This window comes from Leucoraja erinacea, chromosome 13 (genome assembly GCF_028641065.1).
Source record: "Leucoraja erinacea ecotype New England chromosome 13, Leri_hhj_1, whole genome shotgun sequence".
NCBI classification, from domain to species: domain Eukaryota; kingdom Metazoa; phylum Chordata; class Chondrichthyes; order Rajiformes; family Rajidae; genus Leucoraja; species Leucoraja erinaceus.
Genome location: NC_073389.1, coordinates 38,348,358 through 38,374,043, shown reverse-complemented (window position 1 = coordinate 38,374,043; position 25,686 = coordinate 38,348,358). Strand labels below are relative to the sequence as shown.

At 41.6% G+C, this 25,686-nt stretch overlaps 2 protein-coding genes across 2 annotated transcripts in view; one reads left to right on the top strand and one right to left on the bottom strand.

Annotated features, from left to right (window-relative positions):
- The window catches only part of map3k15 (mitogen-activated protein kinase kinase kinase 15), a 102,020-nt gene extending 99,373 nt beyond the window's left edge, over positions 1-2,647 (top strand). The window contains exon 28 of the mRNA XM_055644944.1: positions 682-2,647. Coding sequence (XP_055500919.1) covers positions 682-745 — 64 coding nt within the window. The 3' untranslated portion in view covers positions 746-2,647. The remainder of the gene's footprint in view (positions 1-681) is intronic.
- An 825-nt stretch (positions 2,648-3,472) lies between these two features.
- LOC129702884 (pyruvate dehydrogenase E1 component subunit alpha, mitochondrial-like) lies at positions 3,473-25,287 on the bottom strand. Its single transcript, XM_055644954.1, has 11 exons — positions 25,135-25,287; positions 17,347-17,415; positions 14,344-14,517; positions 12,884-13,010; positions 10,786-10,877; positions 10,540-10,632; positions 9,387-9,542; positions 7,451-7,522; positions 6,049-6,116; positions 4,590-4,698; positions 3,473-3,948 (listed from the first exon to the last, which is right to left on the bottom strand). Exons 1-11 carry the CDS (start codon positions 25,183-25,185, stop codon positions 3,784-3,786), a joined length of 1,176 nt encoding a protein of 391 aa, XP_055500929.1. The 5' UTR covers positions 25,186-25,287; the 3' UTR covers positions 3,473-3,783.
- Positions 25,288-25,686: the final 399 nt, after the last annotated feature.

The window sequence follows — 25,686 nt, the reverse complement described above, 5'->3', positions numbered from 1 at the left end:
GGCTCAAAGGGCCGAATGGCCTACTCCTGCACCTATTTTCTATGTAACTCTACAGCTGTTGCGGAACGTGAGAGGCTTGTGAATGCTCAGACGCTGAGCAGTTCCCTTTTAAAGCAGTAATTTGGTGATGCTTGACTGCACAGCTCTAAATGCAATGGCAGTGGATAAGGTACATCTAAATGGGTGAATTTGAAAGTAATATGCAGTCCTGAATGGACTGCCCTGAATCAGTTTCTAATTTGATAATTGCTTCAGCAGGTTACTGCTGGTAAAAGACTGGGTATTGAAAACGCGTCACAACAAGGGACAAATTCCCTCCCTAAACCTCTGCCTCTCTAAACCTTTTTCCTTCTTGTTGAAACTTAGTACTTGAATCAGCTGGGGAATTTCCGTTTGGACACTTGCAATTCATTCATGCCATCTCGTTTTACATATCCCAGGATTTGATGAATTTTCCCAACATTTATTGAATATTCACTTTCTTGTGTTTGAGTATACAGAAGGGATTATGTGCATGGATTTGGGGGCAAGGTTGACAAGCTTTTTGAGACTTGGTGGGAGGAGGGTCAGTGAAAAGGTATTGTATTGATACGCAACAGTGTTAGATATGGATGTTCTATTAAATTAGTACATGTTCCCATTGGGAAGAGTGTCTAACTGCATTTTTTTGTTACATTTCAGAGGAGGAACTATTTGTCGACTCTGGAATGCCATATTGAAATTTAGAAAAAATGCTAAGGACTGAACAAGTGAAAATGAAAAATATGCAATCCAGCCTTTTCAAAGTGTTATTTTATAAGAATGACTAAAGCTGCTACTCTTCTAAGGGTAAATGTGTATGTACTGAAGCATTTACTGTTCTTGAGATACAGTCTATAACTTCTGTGTGCTTAGCTGCACTGATATTCATCATGGACATAGTAGGTGAATCTTGCACTCAAAGCTGACTTATTTAAGAACACTTGTTCCCTGTCATTTCTGGGGGGTTGCTTGGTGGGGCTGTATGGGTGAACTCAGAAATAAAGTGAGTGATCACTTTGATGGGATTGTACTGTAGGTCCCTGAGCGCAGGAATTAGAGGAGCAAATATGGAGAGAAATCTCAAATTGTTGCAATAGCAGGCAATTTTAACTAGCCTAATTTTGTCTGGGACTGCCAGGGTGCTAAGGGTTTGAATGAGATGGAATTTGTTAAGTGTTTTTTTCAGGAAGGTTTTGTAAAACAATATGTAGAAGACCCCACTAGAGGGGGCAATATTAGATCTCCTATTGGGAGATGGGACAGGGCAAGTGACTGAAGTGTTAGTGGGGGAACAATTTAGAACAATCTATCTGTTTTAGAATAGTAATGAAAATAGATAGGACTGATCCACAAGTTTGTCATAATTTGTGGCAAGGCTAATTTTGATGCCATTGGATAGGAATTTGTAAATGTTGATTAATATGAGCTATTTTCAAGTAAAGGGACATCTGGTTAGTGGAAGGCTTTTAAAAATGAGATACTGAGAAATCTGGGGCAGCATTAGGGAAGCCTCATTAATGAATGCTGTTGAAGAATGTGTCACTAAAAAGGAGGCATGGGTCTGGTATAGGGAGCTGGGATCAAGAATCCCCTGAGGAGTACAAGGCATGAAGGAGTACACTTAAGAGAGCAAAATGAGGATGAGAGATAGCCTTAACAGATAAAAAGGTGAATCCTAAGAGATTCTACATTAAGACCCAAGGCAACTAGGGAGAAAATCAGGCCCCTTAAACGTCCATTTGTGGAGCAACAAGAGATGGGCTAGGTTTTAAATGCGTATTTCTCACCAGTATTTACTGTGGAGGTTATGGTAGCTAAAGGAAGCCAAAGGTGATATCTTGAAGCATATCTACATCACATATGGGTGGATAAATCCCTGGCCGAATGGAGACAAAATTGATTTGTATGCAGCAGTTAGTTGGTAGTGGGGAGTTGCTTTACAGATTGGAGGTCTATGATTACTGATGTACCATAGGGAACAAGGTGGATCAACTATTGTTTGTCATCTGACATAATTGTAACAATTTGAGAATTAAGTTGGCATTGTTTTTGTGGATGACAACAAAATTGGTGGTAGAGTGGATAGTGAAGAAGCTTATTATCACAGCGGGATCTAGAACAAATTGGAAAATGTGTCAAGAAATGAAATTTAATTAAGACAAATGTAGTCTGTTGCATTTTGGTAAGTTAAACCAGGACTTTAAACCTGAAAGATCTCTTTAAAAAGGAAAGGACAATTCACAAGGATTTCACTGACACCGGAAGGCTTGACAGGATAGGCTGGAACATGTTCTTCCTTGTATTTAGTTATCAAAATGATAAAAATATAACTTCATATCATGGCATGAATTGCCTTAGTTATGGGTTCAACATCTTGCTGAACGATCCTGTCAATAGGATATCTTTAGGTACACAAAATTGCTGGAGAAACTCAGCGGGTGCAGCAGCATCTATGGAGCGAAGGAAATAGGGAGGAGACAGCTAGCAAATTTTGCTAGCCCTTGCTGTCTCCTCCCCTTCCTTAACCCTCTAGCTGTCTCCTCCCACCCTCCCATCCACCCGCCCTCGGGCTCCTCCTCCCCTTTTCCTTCCTTCTGCCCCCCCACCCCCCATCAGTCTGAAGAAGGGTTTCGGCCCGAAACGTCGCCTATTTCCTTCGCTCCATAGATGCTGCTGCACCCGCTGAGTTTCTCCAGCAATTTTGTGTACCTTCTATCTTCCAGCATCTGCAGTTCCTTCTTGAACACAATAGGATATCTTTATTCATTTTATATTATTTCAAAAGTTGTCCCTGAGTGGTAATTATCTTCACAAATTTTATAATATAGTATTGCAAATTCTGTGTGTATAATTGTAAATATGCTTGATAATGAAAATCATTGCTGCTGTCATTGTTGAAAACAGCAATTTGATCATTGTGATTTGTATTTATACAATTTGAGGTGTGGGCACATTAATTCCTAGACTAAATTTTAAGTGAGTTGATTTCTTGAGTAAATGATATTACAGTGGAGTTTGCTAAAGTGTTTGGCCATTCTTTAATGAATAACTTTGTCAGAAAACAAATTATTTTGAAACTAGCATGAGCATTGATTTAAAAGAGACACAAGGGCTAACTATTTCCACACAGAAGATGATGCGCACAAGGAATGAACTGCCAGAGAAAGTTGTAGAGGCAGGTAAAATGATGACGTTAAGAAGTATGTGGTAACCTGGTCAGTATGGATGAGTTAAGCTGAAAGGCCTTTATTTGTGCTGTATAGGTCTATATCTTGGTTTGGGGTGCTTCTGTCTGATGCCTATAAAATACATAGTTGTCATATATTGCAATAGTTCACAAATTAAATTCATTGTGACAGAGATATCTTGAAAATAAACAAAAAAAAAACTGAACAGTTATCAGCCTTAAATCACGTTAGAACATGGAAAAATGAATGAATGGACACAGCACTATTTTGTAAAGCCATCCGGATTTCAGTTATTTTTATTATTATACTGATTTAAGATACTGCAACTAAAACAGCAAACTGAATTATTTAAGAGTACCCTTGATTAAAAACACCCAAGTAATACAAACCATAAATAAATCGTGGGAGATAAATGATTCATTGTGGTTTATAAACTGCATATGTACAGTAGGTAATATTAAACAAGACTGCATAATAAGAAAATTAGGATTCTAAATCCAACTTTCAGAGATCATATAACAAACATGTTGGGTTCAGATGGCTGTATAACTGATTCCAATGGCTTTATAGCTTTTTATGAGACGGATCTGTACTTAATCCATGGATTGGTGCCACGGACATCAAAGGCTGATTCGTTGGAGTAAATGTAGTTAGCCAGTTCTTCGAGTGCTGGCTCCGGGTCTGTGGTGGCAAACTGTGCTGCTTCCTCCACCTCTTTCCTGACCCCAGCATCAATTTCCTACAAAACAACACAGCTGTTAATATATCTGCAAGTAATACCTTTAACAGCAATATTATAGTAAAAAGGGAAAGGTAGCACCATCACTGCAGATGGATCTTAATTCACCATACTGCAAAAATACTGGGTGCTGGCAGCAGTAACATGAATTCACAGATTGTGTAATCTGTGAAAAACAAAATTGACCACTATGTAAAACTGGCAAGAGATTATCCATAATCCTGTATTATTTTACTGATTCAGACTAATTTGAGCCCCGTCCCCATTGAAGTTCATAAGACGTAGGAGCAGAAATAGATCAATTATCCCATCGTGCCTATTCTGCCAGTCGACCTTGGCCGATCTATTTTACCCTCTCAATCCCATTCTCCAGTCTTCTGCTCATAACCTATCAATCTCAACTTTAAAAATACCCAATGACTTGGCCTCCACGCAATGAATTCCACAATTCACCACCCACTGCTAAAGAAATTCACCTCATCTCCATTCTAAAGGCACACCATTTATTCCAAGGCTGTGCCCTCTGGTCCTAGATTCTCCCACACTGGAAACATCCTCTTCGCATCTACTTTAAATTTAGTGCTTGCATCCCAACGGGAAATACACAAAAATTAAAAAATACAAACAAACAAGAAACATACCTTCAGTTCTTCGATGCTGGACAGGTTATTCTTCAGCATTCTGTCCTTCAACATGGTAATAGGGTCACTTTTACTTCTCACTTCTTGGATTTCTTCTCTGGTACGGTAACTGTCAACATCAACGTGCAAACAAGTATTTCTTTAAATGTCTCGGACGCTGACTTTATAAATGAGATCCGAATTACTTTGGAAACTTGCAGTACAATTACAATTGCACAATTCTTAAAGATTGAGACTAAGTTAACTTTTGATAAGGGATTAGGTAATATATTTTGATGAAATAAAATTACCTCCGCACCAATATGGATCTTTGGCAAAAATGAAGAGGAAGTATTTTGTATTTTACTATTGACATTGAAGACCTCACAGATGGCATTGATATTCTACATTTAAGACTACTGGTCAGAGAAGGTATCGAACTTCCCTTCTATGACATATTTGAATGGTATGAACATAAACTAAGGTTCAATATAAATTTTTTAATGTCTTTGAGACACTATATAATGATTGCTGACAAGCTTATGCATCAGACTAATAAACCATGAGTGAATTTTATAGTTGGATTCAAATTAATACTGTGTGTTTGTAATGTACTGAACAGAAATGGGCCCTTTGGCAAATCCTGTCCATGCTGAATGAGATGCCCAAGTATGTTGATGCCGTTTGCCCACATTCCATCCTTCTACTCCTTTAATTTGCTAGTACCTATTCAAATGTCCTTTAAACAATGTAATTACACCAACTTCTACCACTCCCTCTTGCAGCCATCATGCCATCACCTACATTCTCACCCAGGTGAGCAACGATCCCAGTGGCATACTTCAGGTTACAGATTACCAGTTTGAAAATCACCCCTTAACTAAGATAGATTTGGATTCAGTTTGCCAACATATCTGGGAACCCACGTACCCTATCCTTCTGGATCAGTCGACTGTACGAGCCTTAGCCAAATTAAATTACCTAATTAAATCCATATAAACCATGTTTACAATCCCAACTTCAATTTTCCTGATTACCTCCCTAAATAAACTCAGATTTGTAAAACAGGATTACCCCTGAACAAAACCTGATGACTACTAATGAGTCCTTGCCTTTCCAAGTGAACATATTGTACCTTAGAATTTTTCCTGAAAGTCTGATATATATAAGATAGATAGATAGATATATTAAAAACATAATTAATCAAGGCAGCATGAAGGGGGGCTGGGAAACTCAGAAGTGAAGGAAATGGAGGAGAAATAGGAGGAGCCCGACTGATGGGGGGGCAGGGGGAGAAGGAGGAGGAGACAGCTCGAGGGTTAGGGGGATGGGAGGGGAGCTCGAGGGTTAGCAAGGGCTAGCTAGCAAAACTGGGCACACAATTTTGCTAGCTTGAACACAATCAAGGCAGCATGTCTGATTTCAAGTTGAAACATATCTTGTGTGTTTTGATATCTCATTCAGATCTAACAGTTATTACCTGACCCCTGGATCACTCATGCTATGTCCATGATAACGATAAGTTTGAAGTTCCATCAAGATAGGGCCCTGAAGTTGAACATATAGTATTAGAAATCATTGACGTAACAACAAAGTATCCCAGTGCATCTTTAGCATTCTTTCCAATTTGCATTTCCCATTAAAAACATAGAATTCAACTCCAGATTGAAACATAATTTCCTCACAGCTTTACTCGTGCAAGGGAACAGAATCATCTTCATGTAAACACTCAAATGTGAAGTCTTAATGTCGTTGACGACAAATTTCACTGATTATCAGCATCCGTTTAGAAAGTCAACCAATAACAAAATTGTAGAAAAATCTATAGCAAAATTTGGATAATTCTTCACTCTGGACTTTAGTGATGCTGAATTAGCAGATTTACTTGTTATTATATCAGGAAATTATTTTTATTAATACCCCAGCAATTTTAGTTTTTGTAAATGTCACATGGTATTACAATACTTTCCAATTAACCCAGTAGGTTTAAAGGAAGTCTGGGAACGGTGGCCAGAAGACAATGCACAAAACGATGTCTGAAAGGCTAGGGGCCAAACAATCAAGATTTCCTTATGGTGACATAGCAGATTATAGTTTTACTATAATTCCAAAGAATTTCTAACAAACAGTTGATTGAATTGCTTCAATGGATCAAATATTCTATTGTTAACCTCAAATTCATTATAGGTTATACTTTATGACATTGTTTCACAAGTACATAGGGATACATTCCTTTTGACTAAGCTCAACAAGGTTGTGAATAAACAACAAATTAGTCTCGATACTCAAATATCATTCCCAAATTGATCATGCAAATCTCTGACAATATTATCAACTTTATAACCAGCTGGTGTGGCACTGTAACAGTGGTTATGTCCCTAGAGCACGAGCTATGGTTCCAGACTACTGGCCCAGAGAAAGGTTTAAATTCCATCTTGGTAGCAGGCATGTTTTAATTTGGTTTTAGAGATACAGCATGGAAACAGGCCCTTCGGCCCAACCAAGTCCACGCTAACCAACGATCACCCCATACATTAAGGACAATTGGCAATTTTTTTTACCAAAGCCAAATAACCTCCAAACTTGTACGTCTTTGGAGTGTGGAGCACCCAGGGAAATCCCATGCTGCCGCAGAGAGAATGTACAAACTCCGTACAGACAACACCCGTAGTCAGGATCAAACCAGAGTCTCTGATGCTGTAACGCAACAACACTACTGCTGCACCACTGTGCTGCCCCACAAATTTAAGACCAAAACAAATCTAGTCTCATGAAACTACCAAACTTGTTAAAAGCCCACTAAGAACTACGATTCTGCACTGCTAACAAATGAACTGTACAAAGGAAATGTCACATTTCAGTAAATAATACACAGGCATTACCTTTCCAGACCTGCAGTGGTCTGCTGCAAACTGTGTTGCTTCTCTGACACATAGCACATCCATGCCATCAACCTGCAAAAACAAAGGTACAAGGCAGATTCATAAAAGAAATGGAGGCAAACATAAACCAACCTTATGATTCAAACAAGAAATGCATATTGCCCATCTTCCACATTTATCTCATACCATGTGTTAGCTTAAACTTTTCCTTTCCTTGGAGACTATAACATTCTGTTCCTAAGTTAGCATCAGTGCTGACTATTGACAACCATCGATAAATTGCATGAAAGGTCAATCAAGATGCTTCATTAGATCTACATGCAAGAGTTAGTATCCTGCTTTGTAGCAATGTACTGCATCACAAAAAAGTTGCATTGGTACCAATGCCCCCTCAATAATAATAATTGTTCTTACTAAAATTACTATTGCAAGTAAGAATGTAATTCAACACTCATGATAATAAACATTGCTTACAGGAAACGACTCACTTTTATCTGAATACAAGTAAAAAAATGTGCTTACCACATATGTAATTTGTACCACTGTTATCCAAATTATGACAGATTATAGTTACGTATCCCTGTGAATACCACTTGCCCTCAGTCAATGTGCACTCCAGGTTTACAATTTAATTATTTTATCTCTAAATAAAGCATTTGAATGATCAGCAGAAGTGTTAACAGTTCCTCTCATTATTTGTTGTATGTAAGTTACAACATAACTGCATGGATTATTTGTGTACATGTACACTGGCTGAGGAAACAAAAGACCTCATACCTCTGTAGTAACAAGGTAAGAACCATATCTCGTTCAGGATGCACAATGTGCAGAATGCATGGTGGATTATTTTTGGAACACTTTGCACTAACATTTCAGGGTAGGTTTTACAATCTAGTGCACTCCAACCAGACTTCTTATTAATTCTCTTATTGCTTAAGATATTTTCACCCAATGAATACCTTGTATAGTCATGGAAAGATATTGTGCAGAAACAGGCCCTACAGCCCACTGTCCATATTAACAATCAAATATCAATTTACACCATGCTCCATTAGTACATGTTAAAATGTCACCTTCATGCTCATTAACTTCCCATATTCTATAATATAGGACTGCCTGGTGTGGGGGGACTGCCGTGAGGGGCGGTGGAGAAGAACAAAGGAGGACCTGGCGAGGGGGGGGAACAGCCAGGAGAGAGAGGGAAGGGGGGGGGGGGGGGGGTGAGATCAAAGGAGGATCAGGCGCGGGCTACTTGGTAACTTTATCGGCACCCTTTATGTGGTGGCTCTTTACATCTTGGGTATGAAAAACAAAGAATTTCACTGTGACTTGTCACGTGACAATAATGTATTCTATTCAACTCACCAATGTACTTGGGGAAATTTACAGAAGCCAATTAACCTACCAATCAGGGCATTTTTGGGATGTGATAGGAAATTGGAGCATCCAAAAAAAAATAAATGGTGACAGGGACAACGTGCAATCTCCACATAGTCAGCACCCAAGGTCAGGATTGAACGCAAGTCTCTGGTACCATGCATCAGCAGCTGCATCACTGTGCCACATCATTGCAATTATATTAGGTATCTGTGAAAAATGCCAGCTACAGATGGAATAGCTGGCGAATGGAGGAGGACGGCCAAAATTTTTTGTGCCTTCCACCACAGTGATGAATGCTGTGGTGGATGTTTATGTTACATGTTGTGTCCTGTTTATGCATTTTATTATTTTGTTAACCCATCTTTATGCTTTGTATGGAACTGATTTTTAAATTATGTAAAGCACTTTGGGGTCAATGAAAATTGACTATAACTGTGCTATATAAATAAACTTATTATTATTATTATTATATCTTCACTTTAGACTGGAAAGAAAAAAGATGATTGGTTCGTAATTCATAACATTTGCAGTTTTCACAAAGTGGGCAGCATCTTACCCTCAGACCAGGGATGTAGTCACCTCTCTTATAATAGTCAGTGCTGGCTGACGCTCTCTCCACAGATGTACCCATACCGTATCTGTTGTTCTCACAGACAAATATGCAGGGCAGTTTCCAAAGCATAGCCATGTTGTAGGTTTCAAAAATTTGACCCTAAAAAAAAGATTGATATAATGTGGTAGAAAAAGATATAGTAAATCCTCAAATATATCATACCCATGCATTCCACGTTGATTTCAATAGTGCAACACTTCAGAAAGTCCTGTCAATGGAAAAGGTCTTACATTTGGGATGTAATCCATCAGCGCATTCCTTACAACATAATAAAGACTGAACATTGTATTCATATTTGATTAATCACCAATCCAACGCATGTTCATATATTGTACTGAAGAGTGCATTAAGCCAGAAGAAGCCTCTAATGCCTGATATATTCCTAGCCACAGAGTATACCTATAGAACTACATAATCAGTTTATCGATCCCAATTATTTATTTAGGTTAACTTGCTAACGCTCGTAGATTTTGCTTCATGATTTAGGATTTATCGTCTAGGAGGCAATAGCATCATGAACAAACCTTTTAGATTTGTAGACTCAGAAAAGAGCAAACATAAAATAAAAATAGCCAAGTACAAATGGTGCTGAGCTGCCTGGATTTCAACTCAGGCCGAGAGGTTGACCCTCCTATCCTGTCCTCTGCTTATCTGGAGTTTTCAACCTTTTTAATCAAAATTCTGATTTGCAAATGACTCCTCGTAAAATGATTAAACACGTTGTTTTCACTCACCACCTTTCAAAACCCTTGTGCCATGCCCCAGAGCACTTTACAAGCAATTAAGTACTTTAAGAGTAATCACTGTTGGAAGATAGAAAATGTATCTTGCAATCTGCAGTGACATAGCTCCCACCAAATGTAACATCAAATATACAACTTCAGTAATGTGTGATAATTATTGGCCAGGATATCTGGGATAACTCCCCTGTTCCTCTTCCAGCACTTCCAGGCAGAGAATCCAGACCATGCAGTCTAGCCCAGCATGTCATCATTGTGCCACAATGTATTGACACACTGATACACAGTTGAACTTCAGGATCAGCTACCTCTATTGTTTCACACTGACATACAACTGAACAGAAAGCATGCTTTACCTGATTGGCAGCACCATCACCATAAAGGGTAACACAAATCTCATTCTTCTCCAAGTATTTACAAGCCAATGCAATCCCTGCTCCAAGAGGAACCTGATACAAAGAAACAACAATAAATCAGACATATTGCTTTTCAATCGATTGCTTATCAGATGTTTAGTTTCACTGCATAGTCATGAATTAAACTGCAAAATTTTAGATCAAAACATTTTCCAAGTTGGTGAAATCCCATGGACCCATATTTACCTGTGCACCAACAATGCCATTGCCACCATAGAAGTTGTTAGCATACATGTGCATGGATCCACCTCTGCCTTTTGCGCATCCACCACGTCTACCTGTTCAGATCATACACACGTTTGTGAGAAACAGTCAGAAATCAGCCAATTCAAGAATATTGTAATTGTAAATTGTAATTGTAAATCTTTATTGTCATTTCCTGAGTATTCGCATACTCAGAGGAAACAAAAAAACGTTTCTCAACCAGTGTCCATTCAGTTTTCGTTACAAAATAAATAGCAATTAAAGTTAAAATACATGTCATGAACAATTTAACCCTCTAATAACATTCAATAACATTCAACAGCCGTTCCGACCGGCAGCGGGGTGTTTGTGCGCGATACTTGGCAGGGGGGAAAGTTCATTTAACAGTCTTATAGCCTGTGGGAAGAAGCTGAGGAGCATCCTGCTGGTTTTGCAGCTGATGCTCCTGTACCTCTTCCCAGATGGGAGGATGGTGAAAAAGTCATGCGATGGGTGGTAAGGGTCTTTGATGATGGAGATGGCTCTGTTGATGCATCTCTTCTTGTATATGTCCAGCAGGAAGGGGAGTGGAGCACCAATAATCCTGCTTGCGGTCTTCACTAGTTGTGTCGTTCGTACGCCTTGCAGCTCCCGAACCAGGAAGTGATGCCGTATGTCAGTGTGCTCTCAACAGTCCCCCTGTAAAAAGTCCGTAGGTGTGTGGTGGGGAGGCCTGCTTTCCGTAGTCTTCGGAGGGGGGTGAAGTCGCTGCTGGGCTCTCTTGACCAGAGCTGTGGTGTTGGCCGTGGACGTCAGGTCATCAGACAGGTGTAGTCCTAGGAACTTCATGCTGACCCTTTCCACATCAGCTCCGTCGATGTGCAGAGGTGTATGGTGTTGTTTCCCCGCCCTCCTGAAGTCAACCACCATCTCCTTAGTTTTTCCCACGTTAAGAATGAGGTTGTGGGATTTGCACCAACCTGTGAGCAGCTCCACCTCCATCCTGTACGCCGATTCATCGTTGTCATGATGAGACCCACTACTGTTGTGTCATCAGCGAACTTGCTGATGAAGTTATTATTGAGTCTGGCAGTACAGTCGTGTGTCAGCAGACTAAACAGAAGGGGGCTTAGGACACAGCCTTGGGGTGAGCCAGTGCTCACGGCTATGGTTTTTGATGTCCTACTGCCCACCCTGACTGTCTGCTGCCGCTGCGACAGGAAGTTCAGGACCCAGCTACATGTGCCAGCATCAACCCCCAACAGCTCCAACTTCTCCACCAGCTGCTGCGGGATGATTGTGTTGAAAGCGGAGCTGAAGTCTATGAAGAGGATCCTGGCATAGGTGTTTTTCCGATCGAGATGTGACAACACGAGGTTCAGTGTTGTTGAGACTGCGTCCTCTGTGGATCGGTTGGCTCTGTAGGCGAACTGCAGTGGGTCTAGGTCGGCAGTCAAAAGAAAAATGACAAGACCTCATGGAATAGGGAGAAACATTTGTTTTACATAAACCCAGAAATACTTGAAGATGCAAGTATTTGTGGTTCAGGGCAATGCTCTTACAATCCATAATTAATAGAATGTCAGATTCTGTTTGCAAATCTACATCCTGTGTATTCTGACCTTATACGATACAAAGGGTGCTCCTTAAAGGTACAGGCTCAAGTCTCTTGGATAAATTAGAGGTTAGATGTTTTTGCACAGTTTCTCAATACACGTGACAATAATACCAAATATCATCTAAATAAAACACAAAGTACAGGCTTAACTGAGTCGGTCAAGCAGCATCTCTTTAGACATGGATAGGCAATCTCAGGTCGGGATTCTTCTCCAGGCCTGACGAACGAGTCCCGAAATGACATATCACCTATCCATATGCTCGAGAGATACTGCCTGACTTTCTCCAGCACTCTGTATTTCATTTATGTGGTATTTGGTGTTTGTTTATTATTGTGTGTGCTAAGGAACAGTGAAAAACCTCCAACCTAATTTATCCAAGACACAATGCTACCTCAAGATGGGGTAGAATGTGATACATTTAAAACAAAATACTGTTGATTTTCTTAATAAATTAGCTTTGAGTTAAACAAAAAATGTCTTACCAGTGAGCTCAGCCATGATTTCTTTAGGACTAATCCCACGCGTGTAAGTGAAACCATGAGACCGATAAGCTGTTATAAGGTGATCCGTCGGCTTAATTGCAACTTCAATTCCAACACAACAAGCCTCCTGTTGTTGGAAAAAACAGTAGTCCATATAGATGATATTAACTGCATTTTCCCATCGACCTTCCTGGTTACTTCTTCATAAAGCTAATTTGTTTAATGAGATATGATCTCCCATGCACAAAATCAAGCTATCCATTATCAACCCCTGCCATTCCAAATGTATGTATATCTTATTCCTCAGAATCCCGTCGTCACTTTCCTATTCCAGCTTACTGGTCTTTTGTTCCTGGGTTTTATTTTGCAGCCCTTCTTACACAGAAGCACAACACTAGCCACCCTAGCCAGCACCGTACCTGTGGCTAATGATGATGCATACATCTCAGCCAAGGCTGCTGCAATTTCTCTTGGTTCCCAGTGTTTTTGGTATGTCTGTTCAAGCTTCAAAAAAATATCCATCTTCAACTGTTTTAAGATGTGCAGCAAACCTCTGCTGCAATGTGGAATATCCCCAAAGCATCCCCATTAATTTCCCCCAAGTTCCCTTATCTTCATGATTTCTCCAGGGTGGAAACAGGAGAAATATTCATTGAGGATATCATTCAACTCCCGCCGCTCCACACACAGATGAACATGTTACTCCCTCGTTACACTTTTTCCCTTGATATATAAAATATCTTTAGATTCTCCTTAATTTTCTCTGACTAAACTATCTCATGGCCTCGTTTTTCTCTCTAGATTTCCTTCTTAAATATAAACCTGCGTCCCCTATATTCCTCCAGTAATACAGTTGATCCCAGCTGCCTGTACATGACCAATGGCACTTTTCTTTCTGGCTAGAGATTCAGTATCTCTCCTTTTCTAGGATTCCCTACTCCTGACAGCCATGCCCTTCACTCCCATATGAATATGCAGAAGAACACTTGTTATCTCACTTTTAGAAGCCAGTGTCTGGGCAGAAAAAACTGTCCCATAGCTCAGCACCTTGTCAGATTACATGGCATGGATCCATTCTGTGAGCCTTACATCTTTCGCACAATAGCCTTCTGAACACCCATTTTAGGAGAAGCTCAAACCTAATGACTAATAATATATCTTGTGATTTAAACTTGATTCTCTGATAGAATTTAAACATTCTCATGTAAAATTATTCCTACTTTGCATGAAGTTTGATGCACGGTTAAAGATATTTTATCAATGGAACAACAATGGAAATTTTCCCAAAGACTTTCCAGAAGCTGAATTTTACTCTCCATATTTTATAGGAGAGACAATGTTAGATGCTAGGGATGAAAAATGCAGTCACATTTCAAGCCCATGTAGTATTTTGTTTTTGGACTTTGTTTTAAAGACCAATTCTCTGAAGGAACAATGCTGATTAATTTTCTATTACATACTTGGCCATCATACAAATGGCAGAAACCACGAATGATCTTCTGTTTGTATAGTTGATCTGCCTTAAGCTCCATGCGACGAATCAGTTGCATTGTCCGGTAGTATTTAAGGCCATCTTCTCTCGTCAGGATGGTTGTGCTGGAAGGACCTTCTTCAACACGATGCAAATCACATTTCTGGATTTAAAATGACAAAAATTGCCTCAAACACTAGCACCAGAAATTAACAGTCTTCCTGAAATGCAAATTAAGAATCCATAACCAGCACACACTATGATAATGTTGCACTAAATAATTCTGGAGAACTTAAATTGAAGTATATGAGCATGCACTAAAATCATTGTACTAAAGTCATATCTGCACTGGATGAAATTAGTCAATGTCGACAATCTTTAGCATTTGGACAAATCAAAATTTATCATTGATCAACATTTTGTCAGAATTATTCACAATAGATAGCCTGTTCACTTCATAACCCAATAATATTTTGATTTTCAAAATACTGGAATTTACCAAAATATTTTTACTGTATTTTTTTCAATTGCCTTATCTTCATCAAATTTGGTGGATGAGAGATGCCCCAGATGATTTTGTAGACAGGGGCTCAATATTTCAACAATATCAGCAAATAACTTGCATTATTCTTCATCAATTATTTTATATCATCATAAATTAAAACTTTTCACTGTACTTCAGTACATGTGACAGTAAACTCAACCAAGCTAAAACTATTTTCCTCTTTTTAATTTCCAATATACCTCCCCGAACACCCCCACGTTAAAATTCCCGAAGTATTGGGATCCATTTGTGTTTGATTCATTCTCCACACGTGGGTCTGGGCAGGCTATTCCCATAGGGCATAAGAAAAAGTACACTTTACAATACATTTGATCATTTCAATCTGTTTTAACCAATTCTAATTTGAACCAAAAATCATCCTGAACATTCAAGCAAATTATAAAATTAGTTGAAAATATTATACCAAATCCTACTCTTCTGTGAAGAGTAAATTTCTACATTTCTATGAAGGGTCTCGACCCGAAACCTCACCTATTCCTTCGCTCCGTTGATGCTGCCTCACCCGCTGAGTTTCTTCAGCATTTTGTCTACATCTACAAATACTCTCCTCCGCCTAGCGGAGTGGTCCTTACCTTCAACAACTTTTCCTTTGACTCCTCCCATTTCTTCCAAATCCAAGGCGTAGCTATGGGCATGCGCATGGTCCCAGCTATGCCTGCCTCTTTGTAGGGTACGTCGAACAATCCTTGTTCGAGGCGTAACGTGGCCCTATCCCCAAAATCTATCTCCACTACATTGACGACTGCATTGGTGCTATCTCCTGCACCCATGCCAAACTCACTGACTTCATCCAATGCACCACTAACTTCCATCCGGCACTCAAATTCACCTGGACCATTTCCGACATCTCCCTATCGTTTCTAGATCTCACTATCTCCATCGCAGGTAACAGGCTACTGACCGGCATCTATTACAAACCCATTGACTATCTGGACTACACTTCTTCCCACCCTGCTTCCTGCAAGGACTCCATCCCCTACTCCCACCACCAATTCCTCCATCTACGCCGCATCTGCACCCAGGAAGGGGTGCTCCAAACCAGGGCATCGGAGATGTCCTCATTCTTTAGGGGACGGGGGTTCCACTCTTCAACTATAGATGAGGCTCTCACCAGGGTCTCCTCTATATCCCATAGCTCTGCTGTCACTCCCCATCCCCCCACTCGTAACAAGGACAGAGTCCCCCTGTTGACCTCACTTTCCACCCCACCAGCCGTCACATAAAACAGATAATCCTCCGACATTTTTGCCACCTCCAACGGGATTCCACCACTGGCCACATCTTCCCATCTCCTCCCATTTCGGCACAGACCTCCGTAACTACCTGGTCACTTTGTCCCTTCCCACCCAAACCACCCCCTCCCTGGTACTTTCCCTTGCAACCGCAGGAAATGCTACAATTGTCGCTTTACCTCCCCCTCGACTCCATCCAAGGACCCAAGCAGTCTTTCCAGGTGAGGCAGAGGTTCACCTGCACCTCCTCCAACCTCATCTATTGTATCCGCTGCTCTAGGTGTCAGCTGCTCTACATCGGTGAGACCAAGCGTAGGCTTGGCGGTCGCTTCGCCTAACACCTCTGCTCGGTTCGCACTAACCAACCTGATCTCCTGGTGGCTCAGCACTTCAACTCCCCCTCCCATTCCGATTCCGACCTTTCTGCCTTGGGCCTTCTCCATGGCCAGAGTGAGTCCCACCCCAAATTGAAGGAGCAGCACCTCATATTTTGCTTGGGCAGTTTACACCCCAGCAGTATGAACATTGACTTCTCCAATTTCAGGTAGTCCTTGCTTTCTCCCCCCTTTCCTGCTCTCCCACAGCCTACTGTCTCCGCCTCTTCTCCATCTGAAGAAGGGTCTCGACCCAAAACGTCACCTATTCCTTCGCTCCATAGATGCTGTCTCACCCGTTGAGTTTCTCCAGCATTTTTGTCTACCTTTTACTTATATCATCATCTCTACACAAAAGCCAAATTAAACATCGTGAATGCAAATTCCAGTTCACAAACACTTAATTTGGTAATTAATACTCATTTAATCTGGGGCACAATCAATATGAGATAACAATGTAAAAAAAAGTATTGACTTGGTCACCTTTGTGCAGGAGAGGAGAGAATGAACGAAAGGGGGGTGGAAACGATTTATTTATTTTTGCCCTATTAGAAAGTTAACATACAAAAATGTAGCACACGTATGAGGGAGATAATGTTACATTAGTAAGATTCAAGAACTATTTAAAATGAGAATAAATGAAATAGCAAAGAGCTTCCAAAAGGACGTCCTACATCCACATATTTTCGCAATTCATTGCTTGTAACTGACTTTTAAATTCAGTCATGTTTCAATTCTCTTATCTCTGATCTATTTAAATAAAGAACCTCAGGGGTTATATTTCACATGGAACTAAGAGAAAATATCCAAAATTGTATTACCTTAATATCAAATGAAGCTTCAGATGCGAAGTCTGCATAATTGCGAGATCCCACAAGAACTTTGGCAGGCTGGAAGAAATCGAATGCAGAATTTTGAAGGCTCAGCAAAAATCAAAAGCAATGAGATGCATAATGGAATGTGCAGACAGTGCAATCAAAAATGAAGAGCGAGAGAAATCATGCATTCGCAGCAGAACCACTAACAAATGGAACAGTAATTTTCTATACTAAGGTATTAGCCTTACATTGGGTTCACAGGATAATTGAATTTGTCTAACTGCTTCAGCAGAATCATCTCAAAATGTTCTATGGATGAAGTGCAAGGTAAGTGTAGTCAGCATTATTGGGTTGGTGGTGGGGAATGTGAATGTGTGCTATAAATTCACATATAGCAAATCAAAGGAGCAACATAGAAACATAGAAAATAGGTGCAGGAGTAGGCCATTCAATATGATCATGGCTGATCATCCAACTCAGTATCCTGTACCTGCCTTCTCTCCATACCCCCTGATCCCTTTAGCCACATCTAACTCCCTCTTAAATATAGCCAATGAACCGGCCTCAACTACCTTCTGTGGCAGAGAATTCCAGAGATTCACTAGCAAGGTCAATGACCTGTTAACATGCCTCTGGTAATTTTGAAAGGAAGAACAAATGCTCAAATGCTCCAATATTAAAAAATGCACGCATAAACCAAACTTTACACCAAAAGACAAATAGCATCATCAGCTGCTCCCCTTTGCAAATATCAAAGGAGAGAAATGTGTGGCTTTTGCCTACTCCCCTTGTAACGTGGCTAAAAATCAGAATTCAATGAAGTGAATATAAATCTACTTGGCAGAATATATGTTCATGTCACAACATGAAACACCATACCATTAGACTTTCACAGCATTATCGTCCAATGTTGGCATTTCCCCACGTAACCGCCAACAAATTTTGCTAAAGGGGACATCCAAAGCCAGAGTCCAAATCTAGACAGTGATGTTGCAGCAATTCCCCTATGGGTATGGGGAACCAGTCCAAAAACCTGCACCAGGCCAGAAAAAGTGTAGGAAGAGCATCTCCATTCTTCTGAATGGAAAGTTACAGCTGTAAGTTTTTGTAAATTGATTTGCTTGGTCAGTCTGGAGAAAAGGATAAAATATGCACAGTATTTCTCGGGTAACAACGAGAGGGAGAAGAGAGGAAAATATATGTTTAGTCTGAGCTATTGTAAATTGATGTACTTGAAGTGATTTCTCATTCTTGTTCTCTACCTGTTCCAGACTATAGTCAGAGAGCTATTACAGTAATTAAAGGGGAACTGATTTAATATTTTTCAGTTTCATTTAATTCATTAGGGGCAATGAGAACAGGGTAAAGGAAATTTTATATTTTATTTAGTTAGCTCAATTGATTGAAGAATTGGAATAGATCTTTAGGCAAAATCAGTCAGGAGGTCTACAAGAGCTATGAAAATAAATTGACCATGCCAATAAATAGGACTTATTTTAAAGAAAACATAAAATTGGCTGATCATACATGTGACTAACGTTTAATCTAATTTAACCTACAATACATTAATACCCAGCAAAAAGTTGTATTTGATTATCTGCAATAATTAAAACCATCATTTGTGAACCTCTAGAGTTCACACTTCCTCCAGTCTGAAGGTTTTGGCCCGAAATGTTGCCTATATCCTTCTCCAGCACTTTTGTCTCACTTCCTCCAGAGAGGCTGCCAGAACTACAGAACACAATTACTAGCACATTGTGTCTTTTTTTCATCCATACATTGTCTGGATTAGAGAAAATTAACAATGAGGTTGGACAAACTTGGACTTTAATTGTTTTCATTGGAGTGCCAGAGGTCGAGAGGTAGCCTGATAGAAGTATATCAAATTATGAGAGGCATCAAAACAGTAGTCAGTCTTTTATTCATGTTGGTAGCTCACAACCATATAACCATATAACAATTACAGCACGGAAACAGGCCATCTCGGCCTAACAAGTCCATGATTGAACACAGGGGTTTTTGCCGGGGTCGGAGCTTTCCCCTTAGTCCACAGCCTGCCTGCACTCATACCATAACCCTCCCCGCCATTCCCTAAGAATTAAAGTTTCTCATCAATGATTTACATAAGCGTCTCCCGGTCTCCAGGGAGGAGGCAGCCGCTACAATTTTTGGGTCAAGTTTTTTTTAAATGATACCAATGAACCTGCCTCCACCACTTCCACTGGGAGCTCATTCCACACCGCCACCACTCTCTGCGTAAAGAAGTTCCCCCTCATATATACCCCTAAACTTCTGTCCCTTAATTCCCTTCTCATCCATATGCCTATCCAATTTATTTTTAAATGATACCAATGAACCTGAGTCATTCCACACCGCCGCCACTCTTCTGTCCCTTAATTCTGAAGTTGTGTCCTCTTCTTTGAATCTTCCCTATTCTCAAAGGGAAAAGCTTGTCCACATCAACTATGTCTGTCCCTCTCATCATTTTAAAGACCTCTATCAAGTCCCCCCTTAACCTTCTGCGCTCCAGAGAATAAAGACCTAACTTATTCAACCTTTCTCTGTAACTTAGTTGTTGAAACCCAGGAAACATTCTAGTAAATGTTCTAGTCCTCTGTACTCAATCTATTTTGTTGACATCCTTCCTATAATTGGGCGACCAAAATTGTACACCATACTCCAGATTTGGTCTCACCAATGCCTTGTACAATTTTAACATTACATCCCAGCTTCTATACTCAAAGGCAAACCTACACAAGAGGCAAACCTAAATCCTCCGCTTTGCTAAGCAGCTTTAGAGAAGTTTTACAGTATTATTAATTTATGCTATTTAAATAGGCGGTTAACTTTTATAAATTATCTAATGAATTTGAGTCGAGGAGGCCAGATTATCAATTCAACCTTGAAAGTCATATAGGGCTTAGATTCAAAGTCATTTTCAAACACTGAACTATAAATAATTGCCCATGACGTTGTACAAACACAATGCAGCACAGCCTCAGAATTGTATACACACCAGACCTCTTAAAGATTGTATTGCATCACTAGATTATCTACTGAATATCCAATCTCAAGGTGAGGGAAGTCCACACTGCAAAAAAAATTACCGAACCTGCTCCACACTTTTTGCACTGTCAGTGTTATGCTCTCCCAATCCAACATCTTTCAGAACCAGATTAAAACACCATCTTTGGCATATGCTAACTGCCATTTTTGACCTTTCCAAGAAGGGTATCACCCCAAAACATCACATATTCCATTTATCCCGGGATGCTGCCTGACCCGTTGACTTAATCCAGCATTTTGTGTCTAGCATTGGTGGCCTTCCTGGTTAATGCAGCAATGTGGTTGGTCCACAACTGATTGTTGGTAGTTTTAATGCCAAGGAACCTGAAGCTCTCAAGCATTTCTACTTCAGCACCAGTGATGCTGATTGGGACATGTACTCCACCATGGCTCCTGAAGTCAATAACTAGCTCCATTGTCTTGCTGACATTGAGAGAGAAGTTGTTTTCCTAGCACCTTGCTGCTATGTTTTCAATGGTATCATCTGCAAACTTTATGATGAAGTTCGAGCAAATTTGGCCACACAATTCTGTCTGCATTGGGAATAGAGTAATGGACTGAGAACACATCCTTGCAGGGCACCAGTGTTGAGAACTATTGTGGAGGATGTGTTGTTGCTTATATTCACTCCTTGCGATCTTTGGGTCAGAAAGTCGAAGATCTAATGGCAGAGGAGGATGCTGGTTTCTAGGTCCAGGAGTTCGGAGATGAGTTTGGATGTGTTGAAGGGGGAGCTATAGTCGACGAATAAGAGTGTGTTGTCTAGGTGTCATAGTGACTTACAGCATGGAAACAGGCCCTTTGGCTCAACTTGTTCACACCGGCCAACATGGCCCAACTACACTAGTCACACCTACCTGTGTTTGGCCCATATCCCTCTAAACCTGTCCCATCATTGCGTTCCAGAGATGAGTTTAGGGCCAAGAAGATATGGTGAGTATATGGAATGAGAAATAGTTGAGGCAGGTACAATAACATAATTTAAAAGACGTTTGGCCAGGCACATGGATAGGAAAGATTTAGAGGGATATAGGTCAAAGCTGGGCAACTGGACTCCGCTTCGGCAGGGCATGATCGGCATGGATGCTTTGAACTTGTGCATGTTTCTGTGCTGTATGACTATACCATAGATCAGTTTTCTTCAGAACTAATCAGGAAGTGTTCAACTCAGAGTGAACTAAACTCCAGAATGAAAACCACCCAAACCTCAGTAGTTGACCTGCAGCATGCAGAAATTGCTTACATTTGCACGGTTTAAGTAATCACCAGCTTCTTCACTCAAGAACACATGGATGTTCTTGCACTCAATATTAGAGAACATAGAACAGTATAGTACAACACAAGAACAGCCCTTCAACCCACAATGTCTATGTTGACAATGATGCCTCCATTCCCTGCCTGTTCATGTGCCTGTCTAAATGTTGCTATCGTAACACCAAAGACACAAAGATCCTGAACCAACCTGCCTCTACTACATCACAATGCCCTCTTGAATAAAGGCTCACGACAAAGAAGCTTGAAAATATGGACCACTTATCATAACTCAGGAGCCACCAGTCAGCAAAGACAGACGTTGACCATGAAATTCAGCATCGTCCTCAATGCACCAACACAATTGTTGCATTGAGGAAAACAACATTTGATGATCAAAAGCAACTGACATGATACTCAGCACTTCCTGATCACTGCCCTCTTATACATATCTAAGACCTACAACACCCACAGCGGGCGTCTCAAGGCATTGGACAGATAGCACCAATACCGTCTGCATAAGATTCCCCAACATCATTGGAAGGACCAGTGTCCTTTCCCAAGCTAATATTCCCAGCATTGAGGCTAGTTACACTCTGTTAGCTATGCTGTGAAGGTCACTTTGCTTGCATGCTCGACCAGACTTTGAAAACAAATAGTAGCCACAAAAAACTGGATTCATTCATCGGGACAGGTAGCAACTCAGGAGAGAAGGAATGCATGACGTTTTGGCTCGAGACCCTTCTTCAGACTGGTTAGGGATAAGAGAAACAAGAGATATAGACAGTGATGTGGAGAGATAAAGAACAATGAATTAAAGATATGCAAAAAAGTAATGATAAAGGAAACATGCCATTGTAAGTTGTTTGTAGGGTGAAAAAGAAGCTTGTGCGACTTGGGTGTGTGAAGGATAGAGAGAGAGAGAGAGCGGGAATGCCGGAACTACCTGAAGTGAGAGAAATCAATATTCATACCACTGGGCTGTAAGCTGCCCAAGCGAAATATGAGATGCTGCTCCTCCAATTTGCATCTAGCCTTGTTCCGACAATGGAGGAGACCGAGAATCAAGAGTGGAACTCACTATCAAAACATGGAGGGGACGGGGGACATAATTTTTTGGTGGCCGTGCGCGCGCGCGCGCGAGGCTTCGGAGGCTCAATCCAGCGCTAAATGCAGCTCAACTCTGCCTGTCTCACCGGGTTAACTACTGCCCTGTCTGGACTGACGGGATACCAGCGCTGCTTCTCCGCGCTGGCCATATTTCCCGCAAGCCCAGGCAGGTTAACCTGGCGGGGATGTCACCCACCTCTCAAAACATGGGGGGGGGGGGGGGGGGGGGGGGAAACGTGTCCCCTCTGGCCTCCCGGGATTTCCGCCCCTGCCAAGAACAGAAAGGTCTGTGTAGGAATGGGAAGGAGGATTAAAGTGTCCAGCAATCAGGAGATCAGGTTGGTTCACGCTGGCTGAGCAAAGGTGTTCCGGGAAACGATCGCCCAGTCTGCATTTGGTCTCGCCGATGTATAAGAGTCCACATCTCGAACAACGGATACAGTAGATGAGGTGCAAGTGAACCTCTGCCTAACCCAAAAGGACCCAACCTGGACAGAGTCGAGGGAGGAGGTATAGCAACAGGTGTTGCATCTTCTGCAGTTGCAGAAGCAGGTACCTAGGGAGGGGGTGGTTCAGGTGGGAAGGGATGAGTTAACCAGGGAGGTGCGGAGGGAATGGTCTCTGTAGAAGGCGGAAAAATACCCTACTACCAGCCCTAACATAGAAAGAAATGACCAGATAGACAAAGGAAATGATTCAAAATGCGTTCAGAGCCTCTGAAAAATAATACACTGATGCTAGAAAATCCAGTGACAATTCAATTTAATGAGTGAAAATTAAGGATGATGTTGTGAACCTTGAAGCCATATATTGGAAGCACACCAAAGCCCTGGATAAGCAAATCTATCCAACTCATTGGGCATCACCTGCCTGACCCATCCGGCACAACCTGCCCCATCTGTGGCAGAGTCTACAGCTCCCACATTGGCCTTGTCAGCCACCCCAGAACACACAAATACAGAAAGGAAGCAGGTCATCCTCTATTCTGAGGCACTGCATGAGAGGAAGAAGTCCAACATCAATTGGAGGGACTGTGCTGGAAAGTATTATTAAAAAGATAATAGGGCACCTGGAAAATAATATGCCTATGTTGATGCTCGCCAATTGTATTGTGAAAGGGAAATCTCGTCAGACAGGTCAAGAAAATGGAAGCAAGTGGCTAGTGAACTGGGACTCTAGCAAGGATTAAAGTCAATGTCTTTGGTCTTCCTATCAAACAGCAAGAACATGTGACTGCCCATCAGAATGAATGTTGGTCAAGCAATCTGACAATTGAGATAGTGAAAGGCATTCAGGTGATGCTGATTGAGAGTAGGATAAAGCTTAAGGTCAGTCAGGCACCAGTCACTGAGAAAACATTTACATGGAACATAGAATAGTACAGCACAGAGGAACAGGCCCTTTGGTCCACACCATTTCTGCTGAACATAATGCCAATCCAATCCCCTCTGCATGTGATCCAAATCATTCTCTGCACACTCATGTGCCTATCTAACAGCCTCTTAAAGACCTCTGAACTATCTGCTTCCACCATTACCCTCAACAGCATATTCCAGGCACCTACAACTCTGTGAAACATTTGCTCCACACTGACTGGTGAAGTAAAGCGACCATACACCTTCTTTACCACTCAATCTTCTTGTGTGCCACCTTCAACGAGCTACGGACATGGACCCAAAATTCCCCAGTATATCAATGTCTTTCTGCGGACTTTCCCCTTACATCCGACCTCCCAAAGTGTAAAACCTCACACTTGTTCGTGTTAAACTCAATCTGCCATTCCCCCACCCATATCTGTAACTGTTTCGCACTTGAAAACACCGGTAACCTTGAAGGGGTAGAGGACAATCCTCAGCTCTGACAGGGAGGAGGTGGAGACTGGGGACTGTGGTTAAAGGGAAAGAACACAAACCCTATGAAGCACTTAGTGCTCCTGACAGGCGGGTGTTACGGTCAGGGTTGGGGGTAATGGTTTTGTTTGTAACGTTGCTTTAATATAACGTTGAACGAACTGAAGAATCCAAGCCACCCCATTGCCAGCAGCCCAGCCCAGCCCAGCCCAGATCTGCCCACGGTTTCTCCCACTGACCGCGGGGGAATGGGGTTGTTGGCGCTGCTCGGAAGGGGCCGACATTGGCTGGATGGGCCGAGTAAGTGGCCTCCGTGGGACACACACACACAAGGGAGAGAGACACGCTCCTCACTTGCCCCCCGGGCCCCGTTCTCTCCCCACCCGCAGCCCCCATTCCCAGCCTCCGGGCGCCCTCGGCTCCGGCATCTTCCCCGAGACGGCGGGGGGGCGGGGGGTTGGAGCTGAGCCCGACCGCCCCCTCCCTCCCTCCCTCCCATGGCCCCGGTACTCACGCCGTTGCTCCCCCGGATTAGACTGCTCAGGAGCCGCAACATCTTGGTCATCACCAAAGAAAACCGGAGGCCCAGGCGGAGCGAAGCGGGCGGGACGAGCAGCGGATTTCCGGAGTTGGGTGACGAGCCAGCGGTGGACGAGCAGCGCACTCCCGGAGTGAAGGTCTATCGGAGCTAGTCTCATGTCTGCTGAATCTCAAGACTGTTTTATTGCCATATGTCCCAGGTAGAACAATGACATTCTTACTTGCAACAACACAACAGAATGTGTAAACACTCTGTAAACAATATAATAAACGAGTGAAAAATTCACAGAAGCAAGCCACTGTGTCACCAGGTCTAAGACAACCAGTAAAATGCCCTGCACCTCCTCTCTTCTAGCTTTCTTCCCGCTCAGAGGCACAGTAGGGAAGTGAAAAGTCAGACAGATTTTATAGTGATAGGGGGACAGGCAGGAGATCCTGTACTAAACAAGACTTGAAAATGGTGTTGCCTCCCTGATGCCAGGGTCCAGGTTTTTTTGGAACGGCTGCTAAAACATTATCAGTGGGA

Bases quoted from the DNA above. Each gene is read 5' to 3' on its own strand.
- LOC129702884 (XM_055644954.1), bottom strand. From the start codon at position 25,185: ATGACCAAGATGTTGCGGCTCCTGAGCAGTCTAATCCGGGGGAGCAAC. The intron at 10,633-10,785 runs GTAAATATGGGT...TCTTTGTATCAG, and splicing joins ATGGCATTGTTGGTGCACAG to GTTCCTCTTGGAGCAGGGAT. The intron at 7,523-9,386 runs GTAAGATGCTGC...TTGTTTTTGCAG, and splicing joins ACTACATCCCTGGTCTGAGG to GTTGATGGCATGGATGTGCT.